General features: G+C 47.7%; 1 protein-coding gene across 5 annotated transcripts in view; it reads left to right on the top strand.

Annotated features, from left to right (window-relative positions):
* Positions 1-22,389, top strand: part of PHACTR3 (phosphatase and actin regulator 3) — a 205,446-nt gene that overhangs the window by 137,200 nt on the left and 45,857 nt on the right. For 4 of the 5 annotated variants that reach the window (XM_060396950.1, XM_004014426.6, XM_060396949.1 and 1 more), the window contains 2 exons: positions 1,152-1,326; positions 2,130-2,377. In XM_060396950.1, coding sequence (XP_060252933.1) covers positions 1,152-1,326; positions 2,130-2,377 — 423 coding nt within the window. The remainder of the gene's footprint in view (positions 1-1,151; positions 1,327-2,129; positions 2,378-22,389) is intronic. The other variant, XM_060396951.1, reaches the window with a different exon arrangement.

Genomic DNA, 22,389 nt, shown 5'->3' with positions numbered 1-22,389 from the left:
AATGGATTAGGAGTGGGAGAGGACAGGAGGGTTACCTGCTGTGGACTTCTGCCTGGATCTCTTATAGCTGAGTCTGCATTTTGGCGACTTGGTCTTAATTTTCTTTAGGGTCGAGATGTTTGCTTCAACATGTGGCCACTAGGCGGCAGCAGAGGAGGAGGAAGGGCAGAGGAGCCTGGCGGGAGACAGTCCATGGGGTCAGTCCCACTGAGTACACACACGCATGGCATTTAATACTTTTAAAATATGTTGCCTATTTTTTTAAACATATCAAAATATGTCTCAATATTAAACTGAATCACTTAGCTGTACATCTGAAATTAACACAATATTGTAAATCAATTATGTGTTGAGTATTCAGTTGCAAAGTTGTGTTGAACTCTTGCAACCCCGTGGACTGAAGCCCACCAGGCTCCTCTATCCATGGGATTTTCCAGGCAAGGATACTGGAGTGGGTTGCCATTTCCTTCTCCAGGAATCTTCCTGACCCAGGGATCGAACCTGCCTCTCCTGCATTGGCAGGTGGATTCTTTACTGCTGAGCCACCAGGGAAACTCAAATCAACTATACTTCAATTTATATTTTAAAAAAGAGAAATAATCATATTAAAATATGATTGGGAACAACCTGTGGGGCCCTTGGACTTGTCATCAGCCCAGATCTTGTCTCGAGGAGAATGGGAGAGCCATGATCAGAAGACTCCCGCAAGGAGAGGTGCAAATTGGAGGCAGACGTGAATGAGTGATGGGGAAGCAAAGAGAGGCTGTGGTGCTGGTCCAGGCTGAGCAGTGGCTGTAGAGCTTGGGGAGTTCTTCCAGCTTCCACAAGAGGAAGTGTGGCTTCAGGATGTCAAGTTTGTCATAGAGAAACAGGAAGGGGGCTTTCCGTGCATGAGACCCTGCCAAGGGCCTGTGGGCACTGCCATCCGTTCAGCTCAGGGGTCCCAAGGATGGAGGGGAACTGATCAGGGATGTACCCATCTCTGTCTCGGGGGGCAGGGAGCCAGGCACAGCATCTCAGGTAGGATACGAGTGAGTTCATCTGGCCTGGAGCCCTGCGTCCTCTCTGCTCATGGGCTCCTGTGTTTCAGCAAAGCCCCTCGTCTCTGACCCCAAAGACTTATCTTCTTACTGGTTCTTCTCATGCCCCAGGCCAGGCCACACTCTTTCAAGGCTCTGGTGGGAAAAGTACTGATCCTTCCCTCCGAGGACAGCTTTCCACGCCCACGGGGTCTCCTCATCTCACCACTGTCCACCGGCCTCTGCCCCCGAGCCGCGTCATTGAGGAGCTGCACAGGGCGCTGGCCACCAAGCACCGCCAGGACAGGTGAGGGCCCTCCCCTGACAGGGGGACCTGTGTGCCTGGACCGCCCCATCCAAGGCCAGTCTCACTGGGAGGAGTCACAGGGGATGGATCCAGGCTGGCCTCATAGGTCTGCTCTCACTGTCCTGGAATTCTGTTGTTGAGCAAGGCACTTCCTTTTTCAATTTTGCACCGGGCTCTGCAGCTGGTTGGTAGCTGGTCTCAGTGGCCACATTCTGAGAGGGATAGGGTGGGAATTGTACACATGAGAACCAGGCACAAAGCCCCTGCATTTCCCCTGGAGGGTCCAGGGACTCAGGGTCGAGCGGGAGCATCACACAAGAGGACTGAGAGGGAGAAGTAGCCGTTATGTTGCTGGGGACTCTGATCGCATCCCATTTTCATCTGGTGAGAGCACAAGTTACCTGCCCGGAAGCTGACTCTTACTCTTGACCTCACATGCCTCATAGGCTGAAGACTAGTGAGTCACTGGAGGGCCAAACAGATACCAGAACACACGTGTGGCTTGGCAGAAATATTGGGCAGAGAAGATGCCCTGCTCGGTTCTTAGGAAATCCTTGATCTGCAGGTTGGCTGCGCTGTCTCAGCAGGTTTTATTACATGCATGCCAGCATCATTCAGAACAACACATTCTGAGCAGCCTTGGGCTGAAAGCCCTGTGAGCCTCTGGCACTTCTTTTCCTGAGCATCAGTTGCACATACTCAGGGGCTGTCTTTGCAAAGCCCGTTATAACTCTTCAGGTCAACTTTGCAGGGTGTCTGGGTGACAGGGACAGTGAATAACCTGAGCGGCATCTCTGATTCAGCTTCCAAGGCAGGGACAGTAAAGGGTCCCCGAAGAAGCGCATGGATGTCCGGCTGTCGAGGACGTGCAGCGTGGAGCGGGGCAAGGAGCGGGAGGAAGCCTGGAGCTTCGACGGGGCCCCTGACGGTAAGCGGACTGTGGCCAAGGAGTCTGAGGAGAATAAGGAGAACCTGATCCTGAATTCTGAACTCAAGGACGACCTGCTCTTGTATCAGGATGAAGAGGCCCTGAACGACTCCATCATCTCTGGTGAGCAGAGGGTGGGTCTCTTGGGGCGGGAGCCTCCTTCCAGAGGCATGGAGCCCAAGCGCAGGTTTGGGGGTTCTTCTGCTGCCAGAGCCAAGGGCACAGGGTGGAGGGCATGTGCCAGGGAGTAATGGAGAGTGATGCCCCATTGTATGTGAGCTGGGGCCTGTGGGCTGGCTCAGGGCACAGTTAGGAGGAACCCAAGGAAACTTGTTTGATTCTGACAGTCGCATATACGTTTTCATGTGTATTTGAAAAAACAAAAGTGGCTCAGCCAGCGACTGAGAGCATCAGTGCTTGGGATGATGCGGCAGGATGTCATTGTGTTGGTGGCACTTGGATTGCCAGCATTTGGAGGATGTAGCAGAAAATGTTAATAAGAAAGCAAGATGAGACGGAAGAGGGAGGAAGGGAGGGTGGGCTGATGCCAGTGGTCCTCTCAGAACTACTATAAACCCGGCAGTGTCTGCTTGTTCAGGACCATGTGTCCACCAGGTCCTTGGAGGTCTGTCTGTCCTCAGAATGTGTTCTCCAGGTTAGAATATTTGCTCCGTCTTACCCTTGAGGATATGGGGGCTTGTGAGCCAGAACATCATAGACCCCTCATGATAATGGGCACTCGGTCCTGATGTGAGCTGTGCTGAGCGCCGTCTTTTGTAGGAGGGTCAAGAGTAACACGGCTGTAAGGCCTTTAGGGGAGGGTTATTGTTCCTCCTGAAAGCATCTCATGGGGACAATCACCACAGTCTGCAGGGAGCCCCTGGGGACCTGGTCCCAGTGTTGATGGAAAACAGGGAAGGGTTGGTATTGACTGTGACTTGGTTGTTGCTAAGGGGGTCAGGTGGGGGCAGCCGTGACCAGGTGGACAGACCAGGAGCCCAGGACTGGATACTGGCCTTGGCTGTCACCCCCTCCTGTGACCTTGCATCCCTCTGGACCTTGTCCACTTTGGGTCTAGTGAAGCACTTCCGGGAGCACCAGCCATAGTGTGTATCGGGGAGGTGGGGTGGGGATGAAGCTCTCATGTGGTTGGAAGTGGCTGACAGAAGTCAAACCAGGGTCTTCATGTCAGAAACCCAGAGCCAAAGACCCTGGACATCTGAGAAGAGGCTGAAGCCTGTAGTGTTCCCCAGACTTACCTGGTTCTGGGACTTTCCCCCTTAAACAGTCATCAGCCTCCTACAGGACAGGGTGATGTCTGAGAATGGCTGATGTAGGCAGGGATCAGGGTTGAAACAGGTCCCTCGACCTCGGCAACACTGAGGGCTGGACGGTCCTCTGTGTGGGGCTGCCCTGTGCCTTGTACAGTGTTTGGAGCTCCTCTGACCTCTGCCCACTGCTCCGGGCTCCCTCTGGCTCAAGGGGAGGATCCTCCCTGCCTCTCTGAGCTGCCGGGGGCTCCAGGTGGGCCTTGCCTTGTGGCTACATCAGTCAGATCGCTGCCACCGTCTTGCATCAGCTCTTGTGTGTCCTCTCCTTTCCTTATCATGGGATTTAGGGCCCATCTGGATAATCCTGGATGATCTCCTCATTTTAAGATCCTTACCTTAATTACATCTGCAAAAGCAAATTACATTCCCCTCCCCCCCACCAGCCAATAAGGTCACGAACGTTCCCAGGTTCTGGGTACACCAATCTTTGGGGGTCACGGTCCACCTGGAGCAGCTGCTCCTGATGCTGTAACCTGCTCCTCTTCCCATGGAGCAGGGTCATCCGCAGGGCCTTTTACCCCCTGACACCTACCAACCCCATCATCAGGCCCTCAGCTGCGGGGCCACCTGCAGCCTGGGCAGGTCCCTACCTACCTCTGCCTCCTCCTCGCTGATCAGATCAAACTCCCTCATCCTCATTCTAAAGACAGCACTCTGACCCTTCCTTCAGCGCTCCACACAGTTGCAATTTTACCATGATTTTTGCGAATATCTATCTTCTGAAGTGAAGTGTTCGTTGCTCAGTTGTGTCTGACTTTGCAACTCTTTGGACTGTAGCCCGCCAGGCTCCTCTGTCCGTAGGATTTTCCAGGCAAGAGTACTGGAGTGGATTACCATTTCCTTCTCCAGGAGATCTTCCTGATCCAGGAATCAAACCTGGGTCTTTTGCATTGGAGGTGGATTCATTACTGTCTGAGCCTCCAGGGAAGCCTCTCTGTCTCTTCACAAATCTATCAGTTATTCATTGATTATGTGTTTCACTGCTGTCTGCCAGAGGGCTGGTGCCTCTCATCCACACACACCCAGTTCTAAGTAGGAGTGAGTGGGTAGCTCCTGGGTGAAGGCTTTGACTGCCGTCTGCCTATCCAATGGTCCTCCAGCCCATGTGCCCTGAGCTCCAAGAGGTCCTCTGTGGACTCAGCACGTCCACTGGGGTCTCGGAGATGTCTCTGACCTGACCCCTTCGGATCTGAGCTCTAGACCTTTGCCTCCAAACCCAGACTGTTCCTGTCCCCATGAGCAGGGCCTCTGACCTTCCACTACCTGGGGCCATCTCACCACTCGTGACCTTGCTCCTGACATGCAGGTGGCGCCTCCTTGGAGATGTCAGGCCGATTCTCCTCTGTTGAGCTGCTGCATTCTCTCTTGCCTGGACTCGGCCTCCCCCGGAACCCCCCTGCTTCCACCATCACCCCTGTTCTAGCCCCTCCACACAGATGAACATCGGGCAACATCACCCCTTGCTCACACCCCTCCAGGGGCTTCCTGAGGTTTTAATGGCAGTCCTCACCGAGACCCCTGTGGCCTGTCCCCATCACCTGGCTTGCCTCCTCCTGGGCCTCTGGGGACCTGGCCACACCCCCTACCTCCACATGCATCTACCACAGGGCTCCCATTCCCACTGAGTAGGAGGTATGTGCAGCTCCACTGGGTTTAAAATGCCACCTCCACCAGGAAGGTGGCAGGCATAAACAAGTGACTCTTCCGCACCATGGCCCTGCTGGCCCCTCCCTCACCTTCTGTCCCTGAGTCCTCTCCGCACAAGCACAGATGCCTGAGGTCAGGGCTTCATCAGGCAGAGGTTCCTGCCATGTCTGCAGCCCCACGTGCTACACACACAATAAATGTCATGCATGACTGGGTATTGGGATGGAAGGAGGCGGTGTCTGTAGTCCCTTGTGGGGATCAGCCACTTTCCTCCTTCGAGGTTTCTCCCAGGGTGTGGGTCAAACCTGAGTCTCTTGTTGTTTGTCCCCAAAAACCAGTGTCCTTAACTGAACTTGGAGATTGACAGTAGTGATGGGAACAGGGAGGATAGAACTCATTCTAGAAGCTCTGCTGATGTTAACATGCCCAGGGTCCCACCAGGCTGTGCTTGGGAAGGGCTGCACTGATTATATTTGCAAACCTGGGCGAAGCTGCCCCTCCTGTGGGTACCAGCATTGGGGCTCAAAGTCAGGGGCTCACATCCAACCCTTCAAGCATCCATGGAGGGCTGGGCCCATTGCGCACAGTGAGGCACACCTGGAGAGCCCCACATCCAGAGAGGAGCCCTGACATCGGTGACTGAGGCCTTGGTACACCATCTGGGATCCCTGAGCCCTGAAATCCAGTACAGAATGTGAGCTCTTCACCTTTGTTATGCTCTCGTGTGTGTCCGTAGCTCCCTCAGAGTTATGGATTTCTGAGACAATATGCTTGGAGGGAGAAATTCCATATCAGTTCTGGGAAGAGTCTACACGTCTTACTTTCAGGGGAAAAGGATTCACTGTGGGAAAAACCCATGAACACATTCTGCTTTGCCCGGTAAGGCAGCAGCAAAGATCAGCTTTTCTTGGCTTTTCTCGAGTTCAAACCTCACTCCTAGGGTCACAGCTGGTATTTTATTAGATCTCTGAGGTGCAGAAGTGGTGCTGGTGGTAAAGAACCGGCCTGCCAATGCAGGAGACCTAAAAGACGCAGGTTCAATCCCTGGATTGGGAAGATCCCCTGGAGGAGGAAATAGCAACCCATTCCAGTATTCTTGCTTGGAGAATCCCATGGACAGAGGAGCCTGGCGGGGCTACAGTTTATAGGGTCACAGAGAATCAGACACAACTAAAGCGACTTAGGACTGACAGACGGAGGTGCAGAAGGAGAGAAGTGCCAGGCGGCGGCTTCATCGATTATTCATCACAGACGCTGCACTCAGTCCAGTTCAGTCACTCAGTCGTGTCTGACTCTCTGCAACCCCATGGATTGCAACACGCCAGGCCTCCCTGTCCATCACCAACTCCCAGAGTTACTCAGACTCATGTCCGTTGAGTCAGTGATGCCATCGAACCATCTCATCCTCTGTCGTCCCCTTCTCCTCCCGCCTTCAATCTTTCCCAGCATCAGGGTCTTTTCAAATGAGTTAGCTTCATGTCAGGTGGCCAAAGTATTGGAGTTTCAGCTTCAACATCAGTCCTTCCAATGAATATTCAGGATTGATTTCCTGCAGGATGGACTGGTTGGATCTCCTTGCAGTCCAAGGGACTCTCAAGAGTCTTCTCCAACACCACAGTTCAAAAGCATCCATTCTTTGGCACTCAGCTTTCTTAATAGGCCAACTCTCACATCCATACATGACTACTGGAAAAACCATAGCCTTGGCTAGATGGACCTTTGTTGACAAAGTAATGTCTCTGCTTTTTAATATGCTGTCTAGCCTGGTCATAACTTTTCTTCCAAGAAGCAAGCGTCTTTTAATTTCATGGCTGCAATCACCATCTGCAGTGATTTTGGAGCCCGCCAAAATAAAGTCTACCACTGTTTCCACTGTTTCCCCATCTATTTGCCATGAAATGATGGGACCAGATGCCATGATCTTAGTTTCTGAATGTTGAGCTTTAAGCCAACTTTTTCACTCTCCTCTTTCACTTTCATCAAGAGGCTCTTTATTTCTTCTTCACTTTCTGCCATAAGGGTGGTGTCTTCTGCATATCTGAGGTTATTGATATTTCCCCAGGCAATCTTGATTCCAGCTTGTGCTTCATCCAGCCCAGCATTTCTCATGATGTACTCTGCATATAAGTTAAATAAGCAGGGTGACAATATACAGCCTTGACATACTCCTTTTCCTATTTGGAACCAGTCAGTTGTTCCATGTCCAGTTCTAACTGTTGATTGCTGACCTGCATACAGATTTCTCAAGAGGCAGGTCAGGTGGTCTGGTATTCCCATCTCTTTCAGAATTTTCCACAGTTTATTGTGATCCACACAGTCAAAGGCTTTGGCATAGTCAATAAAGCAGAAATAGATGTTTTCTGGAACTCTCTTGCTTCTTCCATGATCCAGTGGATGTTGGCAATTTGATCTCTGGTTCCTCTGCCTTTTCTAAAACCAGCTTGAACATCTGGAAGTTCATGGTTCACGTATTGCTGAAGCCTGGCTTGGTGAATTTTGAGCATTACTTTACTAGCATGTGAGATGAGTGCAATTGTGCAGTAATTTGAGCATTCTTTGGCATTGCCTTTCTTAGGGATTAGAATGAAAACTGACCTTTTCCAGTCCTGTGGCCACTGCTGAGTTTTCCAAATTTGCTGGCATATTGAGTGCAGCACTTTAACAGCATCATCTTTTAGGATTTGAAATAGCTCAAGTGAAATTCTATCACCTCCACTAGCTTTGTTCGTAGTGATGCTTTCTAAGGCCCACTTGACTTCACATTCCAGGATGTCTGGCTCAAGGTGAGTGATCACACCATCATGATTATCTGAGTCATGAAGATCTTTTTGTATAGTTCTTCTCTGTATTCTTGCCACCTCTTTTTAATATCTTCTACTTCTGTTAGGTCCATACCATTTCTGTTCTAATTGAGCCTATCTTTGCATGAAATGTTCCCTTGGCATCTCTGATTTTCTTGAAGAAACTGCACTGGTATGTATTTATCCTCATAACTTGGTGTCGACGGATCCTTTGCACGTGATGTCTGTCCAGTGTCAGCACTCCGGGAAGTGTGTGTTGTCAAACATCTCATCCACCAGAGTCCTCTAGTAACATCTACATTAGGGCTTAATTCTTGAGGCGGTGGGGGCCCCATCTGAGGCAGACCTGCCCCTGAATCAGCTGTTCTGATCAGACTGTCCTTTTGGTTCCGGTTGAAGTGAAAAGTGTATTTGCTATAGTCTGGGTCTGACCGTTGGATTTTCATGCAAGGCAAACCCGGTGCCTTGATCAGTACAGAGGGATGTGTTACGGGCTATGTGTTCAGATCTCCTGCCACGTGTACATGCTCTCACACACATTTTCACACATACCCGCCCGCATACCCGATACCTTTATGGGCATGAGCAGTCAGCCCCAGACAGCAGCAGGACTCGCAGCATGTTCTCAGGTCCGTCAAAGGTGACTTTTAGAAAAGATTTTTCTTCTTAGTCCCTGGTGATCTAGCGGTTAGGATTCGGTGCTGTCGCCGTCATGGGCCAGGTTCAGTTCCTGGTAAGGGAAGCTTTGTTTGGGTTTCCCTGGTGGCTCAGCCGTTAAAGAATCTGCCTGCAATGCAGGAGACCTGGGTTCAATCCCTGGGTCTGGAAGTTCCCCTGGAGAAGGGAATGGCAACCCACTCCCATATTCTTGCCTGGAGAATCACATGGACATAGGAGCCTGGCAAGCTACAGTCCATGGGATCACAAAGAGTCAGACATGGCAGAGTGACTAACCCAACAGCATGCTTTTTAGAGCAATTTAGGTTCATAGCAAATTAAGAGCGAACAGAGTTTTCCTGTATCCCCTGCCCCATACCTGCACAGGCCCCCCACCCCACCACATCATCAACACCCTCTCCAGAATGGCAGCATTTGTTACAACTGATGAACCTACATTGACGCATCCCCCAAAGTCCATGCTTTAATTCGGGTCTGTCCTTGGTGTGGGTGTGCTGTGATTCTGAACAAATGGACAGTGACATGTCCATCTTTGTGCATCAGTAGAGAGTTTTCACCACACTGACGATCCTCTGTGCTCCGTCTGCTCACACCTCCCCCTCCTCAACCCCTGGCAAGCACTCACCATTTTTGTCTCCCTGGTTCTGCCTTTTCCAGTGTGTCACGGCTGGAATTGTACAGTAGGCAGTCTCTTCACACTGGCTTCTTTCACACAGTAATATACATTTTATGCTTCTGCCATGTCACTTTGTGGCTGGATGACTCATTTAATTCCCCCCCCCCTTATTTTTACTTTTTCCCAATTTTTTTTCGATATAATTAATAAATAACACTGTGTAAGTTAGGTGCGCAGCATAATGTTCTTCACTTACCTACATCCTGAAATGAATTTCACATAAGTGTAGTAAACATCTGTCATCTCATTTAAATACAAAACTAAAGAAGAGACATTTTTTTCTTGTGATGAGCACTCTTAGGACTTGCTCCTTTAAAACTCATATATAACAAACATCAATGTCAACTCTACTGATCATGTTTATCATGTACGTTACATTCCCTAATTATCTTACAGCTGGAAATGTGTGCCTTTTGACCCCCTTCATCCAATTCCTCCTCCTTCCACCCCTTGCTGCTGGTGACCTCAAGTCTGATCTCTCTGTGAGTTTGCTTTTGAACCTACAACCACACTATGTTAGTCCCTGGTACACAACAGAGTGATTCAATATTTCTATGCATTTCAGAATGGTCTCCGTAGGTCTAGTTACCATCTGTCACCATACGAAGATACTGCTTAATTATTGGCCATATTCCCCATACTGTACATTTCCTGCCTGTGACTCGCTTATTTTTTAACTGGGAGTTTGTGCCTCTTCAGCTCCTTCACCTGTTTGTCTCCTCCTCACACCCTCATTTCTTTTTCACACAGAATAATATTCCACTGTCTGGAGGTACCACAGTTCATTTATCCTTTCACCCACTGAAGGAAGTCTTGGTTGTTTCTAAGTTTTGGCAACTGTGAACAAAGCTGCTGTAGACATCCGTGTGTAGGTTTTTGTGTGGGTATAAGTTTTCAAATCCTTTGGGTGAATACCAAAGCGTGCAGTTGTTGGGTCACATGGTAAAGAGTTTGTTGAGTTTTGTAAGAAACCCCCAGTCTTCCAGGGTGACTGTAGCTTTTTCTGTTCCCACCAGCACTGGGACAAAGTTCTGTTGCTCCATATCCTGACCCGCATTTGGTTGGTTGTCGGTGTCCTGGATATTGGCCATTCTAATAGGTTTGTAGTGGTATTGCATTATTGTTTTAATTCACATTTCCCTAGTGGCACATGACATGGAGCATCTTTGGCAACCCACCCCAGTATGCTTGCCTGGCAAATCTCATGGGCAGAGGAGCCTGGTGGGCTACAGTCCATGGGGTCGCAAAGAGTCGGACAAGACTGAGCGACTAACACACACTAACACACATCTCAGTGTCTAGGCACGTGAGATGGAGTATCTTTCCATTTGTTGATTCGCCATCTATATCCAAACGGTGAGGTGTCTCTTAAGGTTTTGGGTCCATTTTTTAATTGGGTGGTTTGTTTTCTTATTGTTGAGTTTTAAGGGTTTTGGTATATTTTGGATGACATTTGCTTATCAGATATATTTCAAAAATGTTGATTCCCACTCCATAACTCTTCTCATCATACTCCTAACATTGTCTTTAACAGAAGTTTTAACTGATTAGTTGGTTTATTCCTTGAAGTGTGCCTTTGCTCTCGTATATAAAAAGTCATTGCCATACCTTAGGTCACCTTGGTTACTGCCTGTGTGATCTAGGATTTTTATCATGTAATAGTTTATATTTTGGTCTGTGATCCACTCTGAATTCATTTTTGTGAAGGGAGGAACATCTGTGTCTAGGTTCATTTTTTGTTTTCAGTTTTGTGTGTGGGTGTCCAGTTGTTCCAACACCATTTGTTGAAAAAGATTATATAAGTCCATCTTTGTCTCTTGTTGCTCTTGTGACTTGAAGTCTACTTCCCCTGATATAAGTACGGCTACATCCACTTCCTTTCAGCTGCTGTTTGCTTATAGTAGCATCTTCTATACCCTCACTTTGAACCTGTGCTTGTCCTTAAAGCTAGGATGTGTCTCTTGGAGGCAGCATATGGTTGTCTCTTTTTTTGTTGAAAAGGGCCGCTCGAGTGGGGAGAGGCAGGGTCAGGGGACCCTGGAGAAGGGCCTCGTGGGCCTTACTTTTCAGTCCAGTGGTCTGTGTCTTTTGACTGGAAGGCTCCATCCATGTGCATTTAGGGTGATCCCTGATACAGGAGGATGTGCTGCCGTTCTGTCTCCGGCTTCTGGTAGCACTGGCTCGCCACTGCTGCTTTTTCCCTGTGTATCTGTATTTGGGGTTGGTGACTTTCCAGAACACTGTTTGTTTTCTCTTTCTTGCGCTTGTGTCTCTGCTCTAGAGTCACGTTTTGTGCTCACCATGTCTGCATCAATCGTATCATAGACGCAACAGCCCTCTTTCTGCTGGTAGCCTTCTCACCTTCTTTGGCCTATATGCTTTCTGTCCTTTTCTTCTTCCCCTTTTATGTTTCACGTTATTCCTTTTTATGTTCGCGTTTGTTACCAAATTGAAGGTAGCGATAGTTATTTTGGGGCTTCCCTGGTGGCTCAGACAGTAAAGAATCTGTCTGTAATGCAGGAGACCCAGGTTCGATCCCTGGGTCGGGAAGATTCCCTGGAGGAGGACATGGCAACCCATTCCAGTCTTGCTTGGGGAATCCCATGGACAGAGGAGCCTGGTGGGTTACAGACCTTGGGGTCATAGAGTCAGACACGATTCAGCAACTAACACTTTCACATAGTTATTTTTACTAAAATTTTCCTCTTTTAACCTTTATGCTTAGTTGCTCAGTTGTGTCTGACCTTTTGTGACCCCATGGGCTGTAGCCCGCCAGGCCCCTCCGTCGATGGGATTCTCCAGGAAAGAATACTGGAGTGGGTTGCCATGCCCTTCTCCAGGGGATCTTCCCAGCCCAGGGATCGAACTCAGGTCTCCTGCATTGCAGGTGGATTCTTCACCATCTGAGCCGCCTTAAAAGCCCACTCTGATGTAGAACTGCAGTTTCTGACTGCCTGCCACCATGTTATCACACAGGCGTGTGCTGTCGCCTTTTGTTCAGGTGGAAGAGCTCCTTTCAGCGTTTCCTGTAAGGCCGGTCCAGAGCAGGTCTGACTCTTTCAGCCTTTGTGTGTCTGGGAAAGCATTTACTTCTCCTCCCTATCTGAATGAAAACTTTTCTGGATAGAATCTTGGGGGACAGTCCCTCTGTTTCAGTATTGTGAGGAGGCCAGGCCACTCCCTTGGCCTGTAGAGTTCCACTGGCAGCCTGATGGGGTTCTTTGGTAGGTCACTTTTCTTTTTCCTTGGGATGCCTTGAAAATTCTTGGTGATTGACTTTTGACAGTTTTAATACAGGGTGTCTTGGAGAAGGAAGGTCCCTTTTGAGGTAATTAGGTGTTCCCTTCGCTTCATGGACTTGTCTGTCTGTCCCTTACCCAGGTCTGGGGTGTTCTCAGCTCTGATTTCTTTTTAGAATTTTATTTACTTTTGGCCCTGCTGGGGCTTCATAGTTGCAGCGAGCAGGGGCCGCTGTCTAGTTACAGTGTGTGGGCATCTCATTGAGGTGACTTCTCTTGTTGTGAAGCACAGACTGTAGGTACCCAGGCTTCGGTAGTTGCTGTCACAGACTCAGTAAGTTGTAGTGGATGGGTTTATTTGCTCCGGGGGAGGTGGGATCTTCCTGGACCGGGTATCGAACCTATGCCCCCCTGAATTGGCAGGTGGATTCTTAATCACTGGGCCACCAGGGAAGTCCTCAGCTATTATTTCTTTAAATAAAATCTTGCCTTCTCACTCTCCTAATGTCCATCCTAAAAGAGTCATAATAATGTTCTTTTAGAATTTCCTCATTTTTTGAGGTATTCGCTCTCCTCCTCTGGGCTTCCCTTGTGGCTCAACTGGTAAAGAATCCACCTGCAATACAGGAGGCCTGGGTTCAATCCCTGGGTTGGGAAGACCCCCTGGAGAAGGGAGTGGCAACCCACTCCAGTATTCTGGCCTGGAGAATTCCAGACTGTATAGTCAGTCCATGGAGGCACAAAGAGTCGGACACGACTGAGTGACTTTCGCTCTCACACTTTCTCTCCTCTAGGGGACCTGAGTCGCTTCTAGACTTCCATCTCCAAGCTCACCAATTCTCTCTTGCCTGTCGTCTCCTCTATCTCCAGTGCTTTGCACTTGCATTCTCTATCTTGTTGATTGAATTTTTCCCCTCCATAATTTTTGTTCTTTTGTAGAGTTTCAATCTCTTTGGTATAGTATTCTGTCTGTTCTTTAATTTTATTCCTGAGCTTGTTGAACTTTCTGAGCTTTCTTGTAGCTCATTGCTTTTCTCCGTGACAGCTGTTTTGAATCCTCTATCAGTTGGATCACAGTATTCCATGACTTGAAGTTTGATTTCTGGAGAATTGTCGTGTTTTGTTTTTTGTCTGTGGAGCAACGTTACTGTGGCTCTCCAGGGCACTTGATGAGCTGTTCCTCTACTGCTGCATTTGAAGCTGTGAGCAACTTTCCTCTCTAGGTAAAGCTTTTTAATTTTTTTAAACTTGATTCTAACAATTCAGCGGACTTCCCTGGTGGCTCAGCAGTAAAGAATCCGCCTGCCAATGCAGGAGACCTGGGTTCAATCCCTGGGTTGGGAAGATCCCCTGGAGGGAGGATATGGCAACCCGCTCCAGTATTCTTTCCTGGAGAATCCCACAGACAGAGGATCCTGGCGGGCTACAGTCCACGGGGTTGCAGAAGAGTGGGACATGAGTTAGCCAGTGAGAAGTAAGGAGCGTTTCTTTCCTTTGCCAGTAGGTGGTGCTATAGCACACGTTTCTGGCGTCTCTTACCTGCACTCCCTCTGGTCTTGGTTGAGAATCAGCACTTTCCACCCTCCACCTGGTGCCCTTGTTGCCTCTGCTTGTGTGTCCAGGGTCTTGGTACCTTGTTGCTTCTGGTCACCACCTGGGACACAGATGACGGACACTTCCACTGCATCCAGGGTCTCCCGAGTCATGGGCTCCACTGTGGCAGAGGGAGCTGGGGTCCTGAGGAGCTCTGGTGTGTCTGGGGTCTTGGGGTTTATGTGCACTGCTGCTGCAGGTTGGGGGGGGGTCGTTTATGGGCACTTCTGTGACCAGAGGGATGAGGCCACTGCCTCCACTGCCATCTATTCCCTGTGGCTGTGGGCGCTACTGTGGCCAGGAGGCTGGAGTGGTGTGTGTTGCCTCCTCTGGTGCTGCTACTGGGTTCTACGGGGCTACAAGCTTGGCAGCTTGGGGGTCTGGGATCACAGGCCCCACCTCTGCCGTTGCCCAGGTCCCATTGCCTCTGTGTTTTCCAGTCCACCCCCCTGTAGATGCACAGGTGTGTGGAATTTTCCAGGGTCCTGACGTGGTGGGCAGGGGCAGCTTTCTTGAGCTGTGGTTGTAGATTGACAGGGACAGGCAAGGAGCTTCTCATCCACCATGCTGCTGACATCATTCCTTGTTGTTCAGTCGCTCAGTTGTGTCCGACTCTTTGAGACCCCATGGACTGCAGCACACTTGACTTTCCTGTCCTTCACCGTCTCCTGGAGCTTGCTCAAACCCATGTGCATTGAGTCGGTGATGCCATCCAACCATCTCATCCTGTATCGCCCCCTTCTCCTCCGTTCAGTCTTTCCCAGCCTCTTTTCCAATGAGTCGGCTCTTCACTTCAGGTGGCCAGAGTAGTAGAGCTGAAGCTTCAATTTCGGCTTCATTCATCTTCCAGTGAATATTCAGGGTTGATCTCCTTTAGGATTGACTGATTGATCTTGCGGTCCAAGGGACTCTCAAGAGTCTTCTCCAACACCACAGTTCAAAAGCATCAATTCTTTGGCACTCAGCCTTCTTTATAGTCCAACTCTCACATTCATACATGACTACTGGAAAAACCATAGCTTTGACTATAATAATTACTTTGGCAAAGTAATATCTCTGCTTTTTAAAATGCTGTCTAGGTTGGTCATAGCTTTTCTTCCAGGGAGCAAGCATCTTTTACTTTCATGGCTTGAATTTCATGATGCCATTCTTTACTAGTTTTTAAAGTCATAAATGGGTGGTATTGGATCTGTCAGATGCTTTTTCTGCATCAGTTAATTTGATCATGTGATTATTAGTTCTTAGCCTGTTGATGTGATTCATTATATAAACTGACTTTCAAAAGCTGTACCAGCCTTGCATATCTGGTAAAAGTTACATTTGGTAGCGGTGTGTAATTCTTTACACATTTTTTAATTCAACTTTGCTAATCTTTTAGGGATTTTTGCATCTGTGTTCATGAGAGATTCTGATCTTTGATTTACTTTTCCTGTGACATCTTTGGTTTTGGTGTTAGGGTAATGCTGGCCTCATTGAATGAGTTAGGAAGTAATCCCTCTGCTTCTAAACTGTGAAATCGATTGTAGAGAATTGATGTAATACTTTCTCACAAGTTTGGTAGAATTCACAAGTCGACCCCTCTGGGCCTGGTGCTTTCTGTTTCAGAAGATTATTGTTTATTGATTCATTTTATTTAGTAGAGGCTTGTTCAGATGATCAATTTTCTTGTGTGAGCTTTGGCAGATTGTCTTCTAGGAATTGGTCCATTTCATCTAGGTTATCCAAGTTATGGGCACAAAATTGTTCGGAGTATTCCTTTCATATCCTTTTAACATCCGTATTATCTATACTAATAATATACTATTATCTATACTATTATAGGTAGTATAGCATAGATAATACACTAAGTATAGATAATAGTATAGATACTATCCTAGTAGTCCCTCTTTTATTTCTGATTATTAGCAATTAGTTTCCTTTATCTTTTTCTCTTAGTCTGGCTAGATGCTTATTGATTTTATTGATCATTTCAAAGAACCAGCTTTTGGGTTTATTGATTTTTCCATGTTGTTCTATTTTTAATTTCCCCAATTTCTGCTCTAATTCTTACCATGTTTTCTGCTTACTTTGGATTTAATGAACATGTCTTACTTGTCTCATTAGCAAACCAATAAGGATAGGTATTTTTTAGAAAAGCCCTCATTCCTGCTTTGGGGGAGTTCTCAGTCTTATAAACACACAGATAGGCAAGAGTAACACAACAAAGCCTGCAACAGAGGAGCTGATGCCTGGGCTAAGAACAGGTTAGGTGGTGGGCAGATGTCAGGAGGAGGACCAGAGGCCGTTTCATAGGGTTTTGAGGAATAAGTAAGAGTTTTCCAGGCAGATGAAGTCTCAGAGATATGGCAGAGGTGGGCATATTTAGGAAACTACAGCTGGCATGGACCACCTGGAGCCCAGAAGGGGTACAATCTGGAGAGTCTTTGTTGGTGTGGGCGTAGGGTTGATGTGAGAATCTCTTCCATCAACATTTTGCAGTTTCCTAGGTAATCTGAGAAGGCTGAGAATCCCCACCATGGTGTCACCAGTCAATATTGCCAATGGTGAAAAATACCACTACTGAGTGGTACATTGCATCTGTTTGGGGAAGAGGACTTCCTCTATGGCTCATTGGGTAAAGAGGCTACCTGCAGTGTAGGAGACACAGGAGACCTGGGTTCAATCCTTGAACCAGGAAGATCCCCTGGAGAAGGAAATGGCAACCTACTCCAGTATTCTTGCCTGAGAAATCCCATGGACAGAGGATCCTGGTGAGCTGTACAAACCATGGAGTCTCAAAGAGTCAGATACGACTGAGCAACTAAGCACACATCTGTTTGGGGAAGAATGTAAGTAAAACCTGAGATTCTGAGTGCAGTGATTTTTGAGGGGGCCCAGCAGCACAGCCCAGGCAACAGCCACAGGAGAGAAAGGCCCCTGTGCGGCTCAAGGGCAGCTCCCACACCCACCTGATCCGTCAGCTGAGCTGTGTCACCTGTTGGGGGAGGAGCTCCTGGGGAGCCGTGTGATCTGTTTTGAGGACTTGCCCAGTGGGAGCCCTGGGGCTGCCCTGTGTCCTGAGCAGACAGGTGTAGCATCTGGTCTGTGATAGTCCTAGGATTCCAAATGTTTGTCGTTGTTCAGTCGCTCAGCCATGTCTGACTCTCTGCAACCGTATGGACTGTAACCCTCCAGGTTCCTCTGTCCATGGGATTTCCCAGGAAAGAATACTGGAGTGGGTTGCCATTTCCTCCTGCAGGATATCTTCCCGGCCCAGGGATCAAACTCATATCTCCTTCATTGCAAGCAGTCCCGTGCATTGGCAGGTGGATTCTTTACCACTGAGCCACCAGGGAAGGCCATCCAAATGTTTACTTGAACCTCAACAGAACCCCCAAGATAGGCTCTACAGCTGAAGACACTCAGGGGCAGGACTTCACCCTGGAAACAAGGGACCTAGCAAATCATTCTCAGTGAGGCTGTGACCAGATGAGCATTTAGAACCAAGTGTCTAAAGAGAGGGTCACCAAGTTTTCTGCCGGTGCATCCCAGGAGCATATACATATATATGCACACACACACATATTGCATTTGTATGTTTATCTCATTATGTATTATATTTATTTTCATTTATTTATTTATAAATTATGTATACATGAGTTGCTGGTGGTTCAGAGGTTAAAGCGTCTGCCTGGAATGCGGGAGACCTGGGTTCAGTCCCTGGGTCGGGAAGATCCCCTGGAGAAGGAAATGGCAACCCACTCCAGTACTCTTGCCTAGAGAATCCCATGGAGGGAAGAGCCTGGTAGGCTATAGTCCATGGGGTTGCAAAGAGTCGGACAAGACTGAGCGACTTCCCTTCACTTCAGTGTATTGCAAACATTATAAAATGTACACAAAAGCAGTAATGAAGAAAAGATGGCATGAAATAGCCATTGTGTAAATATTTTTATTTTGTACCACCACCTGACCTCCTGAATCTTTAAAGTGAGGCCCAGAGATTGGCATTTCATAAAGAACATAGATGGGGTGGGGGTGGGGCGGTTAGTGATGCTGGTGCACTTTGTCTAAAATCCGTCCTTGATTGCTGTTGTCGTTCAGCCTCTTGGTCATGTCCCCATGGACTTCAGCACACCAGGCTTCCTGTCCTTCACGGTCTCATGGAGTTTGCCCAAGTTCGTGTCCCTTGAATTGGTGATACTATCCAGCCATCTCATCCTTGATAGGTCCATGCTAGGATAAAAGCTAAAATTTGCTATAGTGTCTTATACAAAAATCTGCTTTGTTGTTTATTGGACAAGCATTGCATGTCCCAGCTCTGGGTCCCTGGGTATTCTCAGGGAAAACTAGAGCACCCCAGGGAGCTCATGGCGACACTGAAAGTTGCCATGAAGGCAAAGAGGAGGAAGAGGGCCATGTCTGGATGAGAAACCCTGACACATCTGGCTGGACGACGTGATGCCACAGGGACATCACCGTGTGGAGCGGCATGGCCAGGCACTTGTGATCTTGCCTGAACTGAAGGAAAGGGTGGCCCTCTTTGCAGACTCTGACACAAATGGTGAAAAGTGAGAGCTAAGGTGTGTTGTTATTTGAATCCTGTTGGTGGAGGGTATGTGGAACAGCCCCTGGCAGTGAATCCTCTGATGTGAAGAGTCACCTGCAGTCTGATGAGGTGAGAACTCGCCTGTCCTCAAGAGGATGAGTGCACAGAACACCACTAGTCACGGCTCCTGCTTGGCCTGGGGCTCTGGGTTTGGCATTACCTGGAAACTGGCCATTCCCCACATGCACACCAGGTGGCGCTGCAGAAAGTCACTGGGATGCAGGATGTTCCCAAGACCAGCATCCTGGGATGCTTGGCCACCAGCTTTGGGACAAGCGGGTGGGCTCTTCGTGGTGGGGCCTGTGAGGCTCTGGTGGTTCTTGCCAAAAGCACCAAGCAGCAGAGTTGTGTGTGGGACTCATAGGCCCAGTGATAATCTGATACAACAGAGCTCCTATTGTATCAACAACCAACCCAAACTAGGCTCTAGACTCCAGAGAACTCTGGGGATGTGGAATTACAGTGATGCATGGAATTATCCACTGAAATTGCAGTACTAGCTCACATTTGAAATTCACTCTTATCGTTGGATGACAGGGGAAACAGAGTGAGCCTCACAACCGACTGTTCACTTTCTGCCTGGAGCATCTTGCTAGGGTGGAGGGTGCAGGGAAGTGACCTCCAAGCAGAGTGGTGGTCACATTGATATGGGAAACAAATCACAGTTCTGTGGTGCTGAAGCAGCTGGAGTTTGTAGGACAGGGTCCTGAAAAAGGGGGTTATGTGAAGGGGCCCCTGAAGTTCATGTGGAAATTCAGGCAGCCAAGGGCAGACAGAATTCCTCAGGACTTAGCAGAGATCACCTGTAGGAGCAAGGAAGGTGTGTGATTCTGGAGACTGGGGATGCTGGGATCAGTCCAGACCACAGAGAGATTTCAGTGAGCACCATGGACCATCTTTTAAAACCCTAGAAAGGCCAAACCTCAGAGTAAGGAGTGTGCTGTGGAGTAGACAACCATGTTCAAAACTGAAATAGACCTGCCATTGTTGCAAACTTGTTCAGAGCCTTAAAGAACAGGATGAATGAACAGATGGAGAATCTTCACAGAGACAGACACTATAAAAGAGAACCAAATGCAAATTCTAGAATTAAAAAGTATAATATCTGAACCAAAAAATCCACAGCAGCTTTAAGACAGCCCCACAGCATCCATGCTTGTGCCAAGGCAGGTATGAGGGCTTCTCACTGGGGCCCCTGTAGCTCGTGGCAGGTAGGGGAACATTCATGTCTTCCTCGCCCCACTCACGTGGCCTGAGGCTTCCCCCCACCCCCCGCCCCCCAGGATCACCAATCTGGACATGCCATTTATTGGGGAAAGGGCTGCATTAGTGGTGTGGGGATATGCATCTTTGTAGCTAAGACTGTGTACATCTCCACGAGTATGTCCTTAGGATAAATTCTGAAATGTGACTAATTAAGAAAAAGATCTCGCGTTGACTTTATTTTTAACTCCTCAGCCTTCTGTTCATATTTATACATGACCCCATTTATGTTCCTCCCTCTTCTCAAGATGGTACTCAAGACTGGGATTCTGGGAGGAATAGCGACGAGATGATCCAGGGTGGAGCAGGGAGAGGAGTGTCTGTCTAAACCTAAAATACACAGCAGCTTTGGCTCAGGAATGCTTGCCTTTCCAGAAATGGAGCTGATGGGAATATTCATTCATGCGCAGGGAAGCACAGAAATGAGGGCGGTCCCTAAAGCTTTGCTTAAAAGAGCCAGAATAAGCACTAACCTAGATGTCCATGCACAGGGGAGCTGGATCAACAAGTAATGGGATCAGGGGACATCCACACTCAGGGAGTATCTGGAGCCAGTGAAGGGAGAGAGTTGGGTCAGGTCGTCCTGCTTTAGAATCAGATGTGTGAGCGAGCCAGCCTTTGCTGTGCTGTGTGTGGTGCGATCCCACTTCTGTGAAACAGTTAAATGGGGGTGTCAGTTGTTAACAGCAGACGAATTAGGTCTGGAAGCAAGTCCCACAAAACATCCGTAGTGGTTTCTGCGGGAGATGAGATGTGGGTGCGGGGAGGGGATCCTGTCCTCTAACTGACGCAGTTGGGCTTTGGTTGTTTGCACTGTTCTCATAGTTGAGTGAGAGATCAGGCTTCTTTGAGCTAGAAGGCAGCCTGCCTGAGCCCTGCCTGGGACAGTTCCCACCTCCATGAACTTAACCTTCCCTCTTGTTAACTCACTGGTAAGACACCAGGAAGAGCCCAGGGGGGCCAGTCTGCTCTGATAGAGTCGGCACCCCATAAATCAAAGGGTGATCTAATAGTATATTTTTTCTTTTCTAAAGTTTGCTAATTTGGCAAATGACATGAGTTGCTTTTCAAATGTTAAACCACCTTGCCTCCCAGTTGATCATTTTTATCAATTGTTGGATGTGATTTGCTACTGTTTTGTGGAGAATTTTACATCATTGTTCATGAGGGCTGTTAGTCTTTAGTAGCCTTTATTAGGGTATCTTTCTTAGTTTTGACGTCTCTAGCCTCATAGCATGAGTTTTACCATCTATCCTTCTTTTTAGTGTTCTGAAATATTTTGTATAGAATTAGAATTTGCTTCTTACATGTTTCACAGTGTTTGTCAATGTATGCATCTGGGCTGCAGGTGTTTTTTTTTTTTTTTAATGGGAGAAGGTTTTAAAGTAGAAATTGTATTTATTTAATAGATAACAGATCTATTCCGGTTATATGTATCTTCCTAAGTGAGTCTTAATGGTTTGTGTTTAGATGGATATTGCCCATCTAATTTCTGACACTGATAATCTGTGTGTGTGTGTCTCTCTCTCTGTGTCTCTTCCCTTCTCACTGTTATCTCCCCACTTCCCCTGAGAAGTCTGCCTAGAGTTTAATTGGTTTTATTGCTTTTCTCAAAGCATTAGCTTTATTGTTTTTCTATTTTCTGTTTCATCAGTTTCTGTTCCAATCTTTATTATTTCTTCTCTACATCCTTGGTTTTAATTTGCTCTTTTTCTAGTTTCTTAAGATAGAATCAGGGGTCATTGATTTGGGCCTTTTATTCTCTTCAAATATAGGCATTTAATGCTGTAAATTGCCCCCAATATCACTTGGACATGCTGTATCTATTTTTACTTCAAAATACTTCCTACTTTTCCTTGTGATACCTTCTTGGGACTGTGGGTTGTTCAGAATTTTAAAATTTAGTTTCCAAATATTTGGGTATATTTCTAGAGATCTTTTGGTTATTAATTTCCAGTTTAATTCCACTCTGGCCAAAGAATATACTTTGTATGACTTGAGGACTTTTTAATTTACTGAGATCTGCTTTATGGCCCAGAGTATGTCTGTCTTGGTAAATATTGCCTGTGCTCTTGGTAAGAATGTGTATTCTTCTGTAGTGTGTTAGAGTGTTTCTATAAATGTTAATTGGATCAGATTTCTCGACACAGTGTTGATCACATCTTCCATATTCTTACACATTTTCTATCTACTTGTTCTGTCAATTACTCAGAGGTCTGAAATCACCAACTATAGATTTATGTATTTCTCCTCTCAGTTCTATTGGTTTTTGCTTCATATATTTGAACCTCTTATAATAGGGTGATAAATATTTAGGATGGT

This window comes from Ovis aries, chromosome 13 (assembly GCF_016772045.2).
Source record: "Ovis aries strain OAR_USU_Benz2616 breed Rambouillet chromosome 13, ARS-UI_Ramb_v3.0, whole genome shotgun sequence".
In the NCBI taxonomy this organism is placed as follows: domain Eukaryota; kingdom Metazoa; phylum Chordata; class Mammalia; order Artiodactyla; family Bovidae; genus Ovis; species Ovis aries.
Note: the sequence above shows the minus strand (reverse complement) of the source record. Positions and strands in the feature narration are given on the sequence as shown.